The following is a 13,868-nucleotide window of genomic DNA, read 5'->3' as shown; positions in this document are numbered from 1 at the left end:
GTTTCATTGACTTAGTATTTTATGGCTTTCATTTCCTGTCTAGGTCTGACACATGGTTAACCCAAGGTGCTGCAACATACCTGGCATCACTTTATGCAAAAAGATGCTTTGGGAACAACCAGTATAGAGCATGGATACACTCGGTAAAGTTTGTATATTATCTTATTTATTAATGAGTGGATGACTACATTTAGTTTGGAAGTGGGATCATATGAAAAAATGGAAGTGGAGGAGGATGTGAGCATCAAGTACAAAAAATCGTTGGAGCATAAAGTCAAAATAATTCAATTTAAAAATGTTGTCACTTATTATTATTATTTATTCTCCCCAGGTGATCAGGATACAATGCATAAAGAGCTCAATTGCGCATGCTATAAGGCATGTCAGTATATGTTAAATCACCAACTACACAGGAATATGTAAAACTTGAAACAAACTATGCAGAAATATGTAAAAAATCACATCAAATTACACAAAAATATTTAAAAATTTGCAGCAAAATAGACAGAAATATGTATAAAAATTAAAATCACACTGCACAAATACATAAAATACTACTATGGTCACACTATTAAGTGTTTAAGTATTCTTTCACAGACTAGAACATCTCCCTATGCAGTTATTCCCCAAGTTTCACCTAATAACTGCAAACACTTTCAACTTCTTTCAATGGCCATTACCTTGAGTCCACCTTTTAAAGCTGTAGTTCTGGCACATTTGAATGTGTATCATTAATACCTCTTGTGTTATGACCACTTTAACCCTCTTAAAATAGGGCTGTCACCTCCTGCAATGCGCTGTTAGGTGATCTCGCATGCAGCTTTAGGTGACTTCATTGATCTTCCAAGTTTTGTATGATTGAGAAAGGAAACAGACTAATTTTATTATGGAATGCACGAAAACCATCAAATAATTAAAAAGGCATTGAAATGAAAACAAATGCATAGTGATTTTCATGGGAACTATGAATGCATTCATCAAGTGGGAAGAGATAAGGATAAGTTGATGATCACCTTTTGTTAACAATCAGTGTATTTATGTAAAGGAAATTAACACTTTTCCACAAGATAAATAGTTTTAATAAATGGCATGTGTTTCAAATCACTTGTCTCCCCCCTTAGGTTCAAGACAAGGTTTTTTTTTTAAATTCCTGCCACCATATTAAACTTGAAAGTACATATTTAATTCAATAATCAATCTTTATGTCAAGGCAATAAGCCGTGGGATCATTTCAATACCTAATGACTTGTCAGAACTTATTTAAACTGTTTTAAATATTAAATTTTGTAGATATGTCAAGAGGTAATTACAATCTATCATGCTTGAACACAACTCCTCCATCTTTTGTATTTTCATTGCTGTAAGATTGGTTCTATGCTCAAACTTTGCATGCTGGAGAAGTTATAATGAAAATCCTCACTTCAATTCAACTGTTGTCTTGTGATATGGGAGACCCATGGTTTGAGTAGTGGACACAATATGGGAGTTGTAAACTCCCTTTTGAATGATTGTTTCTAATGACATTGTAACACATCCTAGCAGTGCGATCTCATCCACACAAAGCAGTACAATAAGTCTTTCTTTATCATTATGATATCATTACTCTGTAATTACTATAACCATTACTGTATCAGTGAACCAACTATACTATCTCTTTAATCACCAGTCACAAATTTGTTTTGAAATGATCAAAGAGGATTCTTTTGGTCTACAAATCCACCTATCAAGTTTAAAAAATTGTTTCAACAAATGCAAGTGCTGCTTTGAAGCCTTGAGTGGCAGATGAAAAATTTTTCAATTCTCTTGGGAAACTTGATTGAAAAAATCTGGTCTGAAAAACGTTGCTTGGATTTGTTACTTTGTCTTGAGTATGAATTTGATGAGGGACGTGTGAGGATTGTAAGGTGTGCAGTAATTCATTAGCATTGTTTTTATCGTGCAATGTGTAGGAGTTGCAGGAAGTGGTGAAATATGAGGAGGAATTTGGAGGAATCATTCTAGATCCTAGCCAGGCACCAGCTCCACCACCCACTGCTGCAAACGCATCCACAAATGCTGCTTCCACAAATTGTGTCAATCCGGCCAGTTCTGCGGCACCATCCGGTGGTGCCCTTGGGGGTGGAAATGCAGGCATTGGCTCTAATTCCAGTGGTGCACATCCCTCAGCTTCCATGCCAGGTCATTTACATATATATTAGAATTTCATGTGGCATTATGTGCACTACTAATGTCTTTTTTACTAACTACACTCGAACTGAAATCAAGCTATTGAGTTTTTGGCACTAAATATCATTACTCCTCTTAAGTGCTGAATTAAGCATCTTGCAAATCAGCTGTTAAAGTTCCACAATGAATAGAGGATTTGGTTGTGTGTTTCTCTAAGGCCGGCTTGAAAGTTTTGCTTAGCCTCATTGGTGTTATTTAAGTCTGGAGAAAATGGCCTAGGTAATGAACTGCAATGTGAAAAATGAATATGCAAGTAGCCCAACAAGAGCTTAAGTATTTCTCTGCTTGGTCTCCCTGTTGGTCACTTGTCAGTATTTCCCCCAGTCTAATCTTCTCTCTCCTCCTCACTTTCTTAACTCCCTTGTGCATATCAGCTCCACAACCTTGAAATCCATCCATAATTAAGGGTGTTCATTGTTCAGCTCGACCGTTGAAATCAACAACATTCTAATCTGAAATGATAATACATCCTGAAGGCTCACAGATGGCTGGCAACCTGGGATTAACCAGTAGTGCAATATCTGCAGCACTCACCTCTGGGAATGGTCTGGCTGTGGGTCAGGGGCTCATAGCTCCTGGCTTGGCCTCTCCTGGTGCCACCTCCCCATTCCACTTCCCTATAGTTAGCCTGCAGACGGCATCTCCCCGGTACCTGGACGTCCTTAGGAAGAAGGCTCACCTTGTGATGAGGATGCTGGAGCACCGAATCGGTCAAGAGCTTCTTCTTCAGGTCAGTTGGCATTGATGCAATGAAGCGTTTATCAATTAAATTTGTATGTTTAACTTTCTATCATATTTGATTGAGCTGAATCCAGATCAAGTTTGAGAAACTATTATTGAAAATGGTTGTCAACTCTCCTAAATTCACTTCTGAAAGTGGAAAAATTTCATTACCAGCCAGAATAATGTACACAGTATATTAAAATCGAATGTCACCAAGTGTCAATGGAGTGGCTTTCAACTATTGTTCGCCTGTGTTTTCAGATCTTAGGCTGCATTACTGTGAATATTTATAATCAGGAGGCATGTGACTTTTCATTATGAAGTAGAGGTGAAAGAGAAATATGTGTGTCTATCAATATAAATACAAGGGTGATAGCCATCACTCAACTATGTATAATCAAAATGCTTATCATTGATGGCTAAATATTTTCTCACAAGGACTGGGCCATTGTAATTGGAAATTAAACTTTTTATTTGGTCTTTTACATTAGGTAATCAAAAACTATCAGAACCTGGGGCATTGCATTGCCATGGATATTCAGAAGTTCTTGTATTATAAGTATCCACTTCACCTGGTGGATGATGAAAATGGTGATTAGTGGACGAGGAATGTTTAATCAACTATTGTTGATTGATTGTCGCTCTCTTTTTGAATTGTACTCCTGTGCATTATTGCAGTGATGTTTCTAAAAGTCTTCTTTAAAAAACATCCTTATCAGATGAACTGAATTCACCCCTTCCATGACTTCTAGAATAATGTTCAGTGTGAAATTTTGCCTCTTAGGTTTTCAACAAGCAACTGTCTCTGGCCACTGCAGCAGCCAATGCTGCCAACAAACCACAAGGCTCAACCATGTTGTCGTCTGCAGGTGGGAAGGAAAATCCTGGCGAAGGGAGTGTAGGGTCAGCTGCTGCAGCTTGGTCACAGCACATGCTCATAAGCACCAATGCATTCACACGAGCTATATTCACAGTCACTGGGAAGGACATGTCTGGCTTTGTGGATCAATGGGTTCGAACCGGTGGTCATGCTCGATTTCACCTCAGCTTTGTCTTCAACAGAAAAAGGTTCACAATTTTTTCCCTTCCCATTTCATATTTTATTGTTTGAATTTGACTCTATGCTTAGAGATTAAAAATTGGGATGATTTTGTGAAAATATCCTTTGAATACCTTTCATACCGCTCTTCATTGTGATTTAATGGTTTTCTTTGCCAGCAATCATTGACTGTATGTTAAACGGTTTTGTGATTGTTTTTATGACATACTATCATTTTAAGACTCTTATGCCCAACTATTTGTGACCAGAGCAAGTTTCTGTCTCCAGGGGAGGATGGAGGCAGCTGCTATGTATTTTTTTCAATAGTATATGTAAAGCCCTTGGTTTATTTGTTGAAATAAGAGTTCATTGTACTTGATTAGAACTACAGACCTGTGAATCAGTGATTCTCCTCCAGAATTTGTGTGGGCAATACAAATTTCAATTTCAGTCTAATTTATATTGAAATGAGTGGAATATCACTTATTTATGTGCTTGTATGTATCCGTAAAATTATGTCTCAAACTCAATCATATCTTTCGTTCTGTTTCTGTATTTGTCATAATAAGAGTGCATATTCATTTATGTATTTCCAAATGTTAGCCTTGCATAAAGTATCTGAATCATTCTCTTACCGTTCCTTTTCATCAAAAGTTTTTTCTAAATGGCAGCTCAAAAACTAAAATTACCTCATCATTGAATATTTAGTTTCTTAAATTCAGACCTATATGCCTAATATTATTGGTAACTCAAGCACTTGGGTAACTCAGGCACTTGAGAGATCATTTGCTAAAACAAACTCATGCTAAATATTTATTCTGAATTTGAAGAATGGAAATACTTTTGATTGCTCATGTATTATCCATGACTGCTCTTCATGTTATGCCATGCCGAGTTTTAATTCAACTTGGTGATGAGCATTATAAAAAATAGTCCTCACTCAAAAGTTTTCTGTCTTAATTTTTAGAAGTTTCTTATGCCAATGCATAATTCGTATATGATTTTATTTATTTATTTATTTAATGGAAATAACCCTTTTACATAAAGAAAGGTAAAAAACATATATTGGTTCCACAATTATAAAAAAAACATTTGCAAGCAGATACAAATTACATAAAGTTACTCGTTTTTGAGAATTAAAATATGATTTGAAATTAAAGAAGAATTTTGATTTGCAATACATGAAAGACGTTTTCAGATGGTATACAGGTATGCAAACATACGTAGTTAGGTTAATTAATGTAGACAAAATAACTATATTGTTGGATAATTTAAATAACTACCTTAAGGTGGAAAGACTTCTAAAAGTCCATTGTTGATTATGGCTCTAGTCTCTCATGTCTCTAGTTTCATGAATAGAAAAATTTGTTTGTAAAGTATTTTTTCCCTTGTCGTGAAGGAACACGGTGGAAGTGGAAGTAAGGCAGGAAGGTGTTGCTTCAGAAGTCGGTGTTGGAGTTCCTGGAGGATCCATTAAGGGTGTTCGCAAGTACGTTGGACCCCTTCTAGTCACTCTTCAAGAACTTGACGGCACATTCCGGCACACACTACAGGTATGACCTCACCAATGGTAGCATTTTACTCACAGAAAGTTTTGTTAACCAACTAGTAGATATAAATTGACATGCTCTGCTGCACATGATGAGGAAATGAATGCACAATAGTGAAAGCATTGCCTGATACATAAAAAGGTTGTCATCTTTGTGTATGTGATGAGTAAATAGATGGTTTTCCTAAAAAATAATGGCTTGGAAATTTCTTGCTCTTTATTTAACATTAGGAGGAAAACTAAGTTGAATGCTAAAATAAGAGGGCAATAGCAATAGAGCAGGTGAAACAGTTTTCTCATCTTGGAAATGCTTTTGATCAAGGTGGACAGTGTTGTGGGCACATAAGAGTTGCATTAGGCAAAAAAGCTTTCTCTTTCAGGAGGTAATTGATGACAGGGATGTTGAGTGAGAATGTTATGAAAAGATTAGTAAAACTTTGATGTGGAGTGGAAACATTTATTTAATTAACATTTTTACTGGGCCAACATTACAACTGGGCTATAGAGTCCCCTCTTTCACCTAGCTCTTAAACATAGCACTGAAGGCAGTTACATGCTCCCATGCCCTTGGTGGATTTAAACCCACCTAGGTGGGTATCAAACCCATGACCTCTGGTTTGGCATGCAAAAACATTACCCCACTGCCACCTTGGCCGGCAAACATAGTCATTGAGGCAAGATAATAGGTGTAGATTGCAGGCTTTGGAGGTGTGGGGGTAGAAATGGATGGAAAGGAAAACAAATGAGTAAGTACTAAGCATGGTTTGGGATGAGAGTGGATTGAAGGGAGAAATTCAGAGGCAGGAAAGATGAATACACAGCATTTTATTTGGCGATTGAATTTTGAGGACTGTTATAAAAGGGAGAATGTTAAGTAAACAAGGTAAGGGCAGGAAAACGATGGGTAGGTTGGGCAGAATGAAAGGAGCTATATTGTGTACAGATTTGAAGAAAAGTTTGTTATTATGTGGGGAGTCAGATAATGATCTTATTAGGGAAGGCTAAGATATGTATTAGTGTTCAGTCCCCGTTCATCTGAAGCAACGTTAAATGGTAGATTACTTATTAATAATAATTATGCATCATAAATTCACAATCAAATAGTGTGTATATAAGTGAAATTAAACATAGAATTTCAAAGCCAGTGTTGAGATTTATCTATTGTTCAATTGTTGTGATTATGTGACTGTTTATGATTTTCTTAATTTTGTAGCTTTTTATACAGAAAGAATTATTTATTGGTTTCATGTGCAATTGCAGATTGAAGGTACTGTCGCAAGAGCTGATATAACCTGTCATTCCAAGAGCCGGCGGAACAAAAAGAAAAAAATTCCCCTGTGCACTGGAGAGGAGGTGGATATGGATCTGTCAGCAATGGAGTGAGTATTATACCTCTTATTAAATTATTGAAGTACTCGTTGTACATTTTTTCATCTGTAATTTATCTGTAATGTATCTATTTTTAATCTCTAATTTTATTTGCATTTCTAATGTGGTATACCCAGGACAATCAAGTTTTTTGCTGAATTTTTTTTCACTGCCAAATTGAACACTCAAGCTAGTATCACTATATTTTGAAAATATTTATTCAGCGTAGTAAGACTTTGTAGTCCTTTCTTCCACTTAACCCCTATGTATACATTCATGCATGAAAGCCCCATGTGGAATAAAACCCGCCTAGAGGAATGGAACCTGTGATCTCTGGTTTGGTTGGGAAAGATGTTGCCCCACCACTACCGGGGCTGGCTAATATTACATGCAATTATCACTAGATGGACAAGCAATGTCATGCAGTTGAGGAAAATCTCATGAGATATGAGGGCATGTGCATATGAGAATTTGTATGCATCTCAGATTTCGCACATTCTTCCAAAAAATCTCTGTGATACCCTCAATTGTAGATTCTATTAATAGATATTGTGCATAATTGTTGGCAAAAAACACATAATGGTGCACAAGGGGTATTCCTATTATAAATATGTTTATTATAGATCTCTAATTTTTGTGTGTAAAATTTTCTTGAAATTTTTGTTGTGCATTTTTATTATAGTATACCCTGTGAGATGGTTAATTAGTGAAACATACTTTTAAAAATTTAAATTATATTTTCCTCTTGACATCTCACACTTTCTCGCGGAGGTGGAATTTCACACTTATCTCGATTTGACATGTTTTCACTTGTTCCCCCAAAAATGTAAACTCAAGGTTTCAGTGTGAAGAGTATGCACCTTGTATTCTAATAGTGTAAAGAGCATTTCTCTTAACTGTATCTTAACTGGCTGAAACACTCAACTCCGGGTTCAAATCCCATGAAATGAGGTTGAGTCAGTTTTGCTCATACTTCATTCCATGATTTTTGGAAGCATAGAACCTACCTAATTTATCTATTTGTTGCCCCCTTGCTCAAGATATGGTATAAAAATTTGTTCTGTAAGGTTGTGCTCCTTAATTCCACTTTATTTCGGCTTTGGGGAACCAGGTTATATCATAAATGAATTTGTTTTTAAACCAGCCCTTACACTAGAATCGAAAATAGAATTCCTTGGTAAAATTGGTTATAGCTTTTTTGTTTTGGTACCTTTATTGCTATTATTTTGTGCACTTAAGTAGTGATACGATAGTTAACATGTCATATTGTAGTATGAACATATTTTCCCTAGGAGTGTATGTTCATCAAAACAGTATGCATACTTATGGGATGACTCTTCTGTTTTTAATGCAGTGCTGACTCACCTGTTCTCTGGGTTCGGGTTGACCCTGACATGACCCTGCTTCGGTGGGCAAGCGTGGAGCAGCCGGACTTTCAGTGGCAGTTTCAGCTTCGCCATGAACGGGATGTGGTTGCCCAGCTGGAGGCTGTGGAAGCCCTTCGTGCTCACCCAACCCCAGCTTCACGTCTTTCTCTCACTGATACGATTGAGAACGAGAAGACATTTTACCTGGTTCGATGCAAGGCTGCCCATTGCCTCACGCAGGTTAGGTGATTTTCAGTTATTCATCTGGTGGGTGGCAGGTGACATGGTAGCCTTGTGGATTGAGTGTTTGGCAGCTGACCGGATAGTGTTGGTCAAATCTGGGAAATTGCATCTGCACACCCTTAGCTTTATGCTGCAGGGGTTTTGGTGCTTCATCTGGGGTCTTCTGTTGATGGAAGTTAAGTTCCTGCTCTAGGGAAAGGAAAGGGTGGTAGATTTTGACAATCGAGCACTCTTTTATTTTGTAATATGGTAGTATGCCCTCAAATCCTTAGTAATGAAGCCATGGCAATGCAAAAATTTATTTAAAAGTATTAGTTTGTAACCTAGATCATGGTTGCCAAAAAACTAAGATTAAAGGGATCTTGAATCTTTTTAGTCCATGAAAGAAATGCGCATCTTCAGTCGTATGCAATCTTGTACTGGGTAGACTGTAAATTGTTCGAGTTTGAGTTCCTGAAAATGTTACTAAAAAGTGTACTAAATGAGGCCACTTACATGTTAATCAGAAATGTCTTTTTCTGAAATATCATGTCCCAGTAACAATAGTGGTATGATTGGAAAGAAATTTTGATTTTCCACCAATTTTGGAAGGGAATATTGGAAATGAAAAAGGTAACTTAGTGATTCCACTGAAAAATTTAATATGAGACGGCCGGGGTTTCGACATTCAACGTTATCTTCAGGTGAACGTCGAAACCCAGGTCGTCTGTTATTAAATTACTCAGTGGAATCACTAAGTTACCCTTTTTCATTTCCGATATGAATCCGTTCCATAAAGTTACCATGGAAACCATCAATTATATTGAAGGGAATACTTTTTCCTATCCCTAAAATTTAAAAATATATGATGGAAAAATTATTTTTGATCCTAGAAGTTTAGAAGAATTTCAGTTCTATTGTGAACAATTTGGGCCCTTAAACTATTTCATGGAGTTTGCCTTGCGTGTCCCTTATGGTGGGCACACTCGATGTGGCTCAAAGTCAGCTGGATTTCACCTTTCATCCAGTGCCAAATTATCTACTGACTAATATTTGGATATGTTTCATTACTTCAAATTATAGAGAAGGAATTGCATTATGAAATGTTGGTAGGTAATGTTTCCTATTTCTATATTATGGCTTGAAACATGTATTCCTAGGAAAGAATGATCACTGGGAATACGATTTGCATTTTTACCTTAGAATCACGTCATGTTGTAGCATTGGATTTTTCCGTGTACGTATAATGGAATTTTGGAATTTCAAGCATCTAAACACCCTGCATTACTTTTGTCTTCTGCTGCACTGCATTGGCTGTAGAAATATATACATGGTTTCCATATAGCAGCCAGTGACTCAAACATTACATACCTGATTATTTCCAAATTTCTGAATTCATCTCAATGTATCTCATGTGTCATTTTTGTTTCCTGTTTCTTTTATTTCAATCCCTGCCTAGGTGTTTGGTAACCAGTCCCCCTTTGTCTTATCTTTACAGGTTGCGAATGCTATGGTAAGCACATGGGCTGGACCCCCTGCCATGCTTGCCATTTTCAGGAAACTGTTTGGATCACATTCCTGCCCTCACATTGTCCGTCAGAACAATTTCACCAACTTGCACCACTATTTCCTTCAGAAGGTGAGGACTAGCTCGTATAAACTTCTTTGTTGAAAATATGTGCATTCCTTTGTAATGTGCTGTGCATTTGTTCAGAAAAAATGTATCGCTGATGTATTCATTTTGTAAGTTTGATAAAAAGTTGTATTGTTAATAGGAAATTGTTTCAACCATGACTTAGTGGAAGTTTCATAAATTAGAAAAAAACTCAAAAAAGTTGTCAGTCCTCTTTGGCTGTTTATCCTTTGTCGTGTATAGTTACTTAGAAAAATGAAAAATCAGCTTTTTATTTGAAATTCTAGCATTTAATGTCCATAATTAGAATTTAAATTTCTTGTTTAGTGAGACATATAATCAAAATTATAAGTAAGTTGCATTCAGGGTGACATTCCATAGGTTTTTTTGGTTGGTGTTTACCTATTATGGAAATATTTTACACCTAAATTATCAAAGTAGTTGGGCATAAGAAGGAGAATTGCATTAGACAAAGAAGCTTTCACAAGGAGGAGAAAAGTGAGGACTGGTACTTTGAGAAAGGATGTTATACATGGCATGATTATATATACGACCATATTTGTAAAACAGCGAGAAATATAACTCCTTATATTTTATGTAGTAGGGTGATTATTTACTTATTTTGTAATACTGATTTTTTTTCCAGACTATTCCAGTTGCAATGGCTGGGCTGCGTAATGCTCATGGGATATGCCCACCTGAGGTTGTTCGATTCTTGCTGGATCTATTCAAATACAATGATAATCGTAAAAATCGATATTCTGACAACTATTATCGAGCTGCTCTGGTCCAAGCCCTTGCTGCAACTCTGACCCCTGTCATCAGTGTTGTGAATCCCCTCGGGTAAGAAATATGTGTCAGTGTGTACAATAATGTAGAATAAAGAACCCAAAGGGTGCATTTTACCTTTGAGGTTACATGTAATTTCAAGTCTCAAAATTGTAATCTATATGAGCACTTAAAGTTCAGTTATTTTTGTACATAATATTTAATCTTAATAAAAATACTGGTGTATGAGAAATAGATTTTATATTTTGAAAATGCTAACCTATAGGTAGTGTAAATTTTACTTGTAAATCCCAGATGCAGTTATGTACTCTTAAGTCTAAACAAATGCTGTTTCAATATTTACACCATGTGTCTTTTCTAATCACTGTATTAAGTTGCAACTACATTTTCCTGCTCTATTATACACCAAGGCTCATCTCTTCAAATCCTTAGAGGCAATAAATAAAAAAATAGTTCAAAAAAATTGACCATAATATATTCCTCCTTAAGATAAAGTTGTAAGTAATCAATTGTTATATTGTAACCCCAAGAGTAAAGTGGAAAAACATAACATTATGAATGGAAAGGTGCTATAAACATGAATCTCTTCATGTCATGTAATGTTGCAAACTGTATTGTTAAAGAAAACAATTTGGGGAATACACAAGAAGCACGGAATAGTTTGAATACTATCAGCTTGAACCCTGATTACATATCTTGGATTAGCAACCTTAATTTCATGGAGTGTCACAAATTTTCAAATGTCTTTACTCATTAATTGGCTACCATGTGAAACATCACTTGAAAGCATTGGGATATCTCCCATTCATTTCCTGAGAGGTGCAAGTGCTGATTGATCAAAGGGCCACTTAGTACCATTGCCTACTTATTTATAATCTGTTCTAGCTGGTGAATCACTGAGCATGCCATAAGCATCCTGTGGCTTCTGATGTCTTATTATAGTTTTATTTTTCCTAACGTAGCCTAATTGAATTCATCCCACAGCTCACCATTGACTGCAGAATCACTCTCCCCAGACATGCGACTTATTTTGGAGGAGATAGTGCGATGCCTTAATTTGGAGAAACTTCTGCCATGCTACCGCTACACTGTCACTGTGGCCTGCATCCAGGCCCTTCGTCAGATGCAGAAGTTTGGGTTGCTGCCTTCAAATCCCTCCTTGCTCCGGTCATATGCATCTTATGGACAGTACATTGGTTAGTTTTGCGGTACCATTTGGTGTCTTATCACCTTACTTGTATTTTTCATCATGAATTGCATAGGTGTGGCGACTTGTATTGAAAACCCAATCATCCCTTAAGTCAGTACAGTAGACCAGTTATTTAGGACACAATGGAACAAGTACACTTTGGTGTTGTAATAAAATTTTTCAATCATTTTTCAAGTAGTGAAAGGTATTTGCCAGTGTGAGCTGCAATGAAGCGGTGTTTTCAAGAAGATTTATAGGACAATACAGCAATAATAGAGTACATGGCCTGCAGTACATTATAAATTCAAATATGTAATTTGATGTTGTCAACAGAAATTGGGACATCAAATACCATTGGTGTTCAATGATCTATACAGTTTTTAATGTATCAGATAAATGTTTTCATCATTGTCACAGCATGTTTACTCTCTGGACTGGTATCATGTTAGCATACAAATGTAAGATACATTTAATTGCTTTTCTTGACTCATTTTACTTTCTTTGGATTTTAGTTAAATGTATTCATTTTGGCTTGTAGGGATCTTAGACTTTTATCTATTTAGATTTTAAAATGATAAGAAATAAGCATTTGGAGTCATTGTAATAATTTTCTGTTGTGGAATATTTCATCCCAAAGACACAAAAGGTACTTGTAATAGTTTTAAACCCTGGCATTACAATAGCAGGGCACTCATTTGAGAAAACTTATATTTTTACAGCGAAATCACTTAAAAGTAACTGTAATTAGGTTCTTGTTTGACAAAACAGTCTTTCAAATGACTGAATGGTCTCATGAATAGAACCTGCCTGGCCCAGTAACCCTGATAACTACCGACCAATCACCATACAGTCAGTGTTTGCTAAAATATTTGAGAAAATATTTAAAAATAGAGTTATATATCACTTCAGTAAAAGTAATTTCTCATTGAGTCATCAACATGAGTTCATAAGAAACAGGTCCACCACATGTGCGCCTATAAACTTCATTTTGACCTCTCTTGACAATAAGGAGGTAACTGGCCTTTTCATAGATTTAACCAAAGCCTTTGACTCAATAGATCATAGCATTCTTGTTAAAAAATTGCAGTGCTATGGAATAAGAGTCAATCAGTGAGACAGTCAGTGGTTTTGAATAATTACCAAAGGCAAATCCAAATCCATAGGAGTACCTCAAGGCTCTATTCTTGGTCCAGTATTTTATATCAATGATCTGCCCTCAGTTGTTACGAGAGTAAGTATGGATTAAACCAATTTTATATGCTGATGATACCAATACATTAGTTTCTGCAACCTCCATAAATGAATTAACTTCAAAGAGTGTATCAGGATTGCAGCTTGAAATTCACTGGTGCAAAGAAAATAGTTTGAAAATGAACAATGAGAAATCCCAGGAAATATATTTTTCTCTCGACTCATCCAAACCCAGTCCTCCAACAATAGTGAATAGTCAGACTATCAAATTCATCACATCCACAAAATTTCTTGGCATCCATTTGGACTCAGACTTGACATGGGAAACCCATACAAACTGCCTTTTAGGAAAATTAAGTTTAGCATGTTTCTTCCTTAGAACTTTGAAGAAAATAGTGAGCAAAGATGTGCTACTAGTGCTTTACTATGGCCTAATACTCCAATATTACCTATGGTATCATTCTCTGGGGTTTCTCTCCTTTCTCCCCAGTCATATTTAAACTGCAAAAGAAGGCTATTCACGTCATTGCATCAAAACCTCCAATGTCATCTGCCCGTCCAACCTTTCAAGA

General features: G+C 36.2%; 1 protein-coding gene across 1 annotated transcript in view; it reads left to right on the top strand.

Moving 5' to 3' along the window:
* Taf2 (TATA-box binding protein associated factor 2) overlaps positions 1 to 13,868 on the top strand; it is a 33,727-nt gene that overhangs the window by 6,457 nt on the left and 13,402 nt on the right. Inside the window, exons 9-18 of the mRNA XM_071585581.1 lie at positions 44 to 143; positions 1,950 to 2,178; positions 2,703 to 2,956; positions 3,734 to 4,017; positions 5,388 to 5,541; positions 6,798 to 6,916; positions 8,260 to 8,512; positions 9,993 to 10,133; positions 10,774 to 10,970; positions 11,901 to 12,112. Coding sequence (XP_071441682.1) covers positions 44 to 143; positions 1,950 to 2,178; positions 2,703 to 2,956; positions 3,734 to 4,017; positions 5,388 to 5,541; positions 6,798 to 6,916; positions 8,260 to 8,512; positions 9,993 to 10,133; positions 10,774 to 10,970; positions 11,901 to 12,112 — 1,943 coding nt within the window. The remainder of the gene's footprint in view (positions 1 to 43; positions 144 to 1,949; positions 2,179 to 2,702; positions 2,957 to 3,733; positions 4,018 to 5,387; positions 5,542 to 6,797; positions 6,917 to 8,259; positions 8,513 to 9,992; positions 10,134 to 10,773; positions 10,971 to 11,900; positions 12,113 to 13,868) is intronic.

This window comes from Hetaerina americana, unplaced genomic scaffold, assembly GCF_022747635.1.
Source record: "Hetaerina americana unplaced genomic scaffold, ioHetAmer1.1.p SCAF_2, whole genome shotgun sequence".
In the NCBI taxonomy this organism is placed as follows: Eukaryota; Metazoa; Arthropoda; class Insecta; order Odonata; family Calopterygidae; genus Hetaerina; species Hetaerina americana.
Note: the sequence above shows the minus strand (reverse complement) of the source record. Positions and strands in the feature narration are given on the sequence as shown.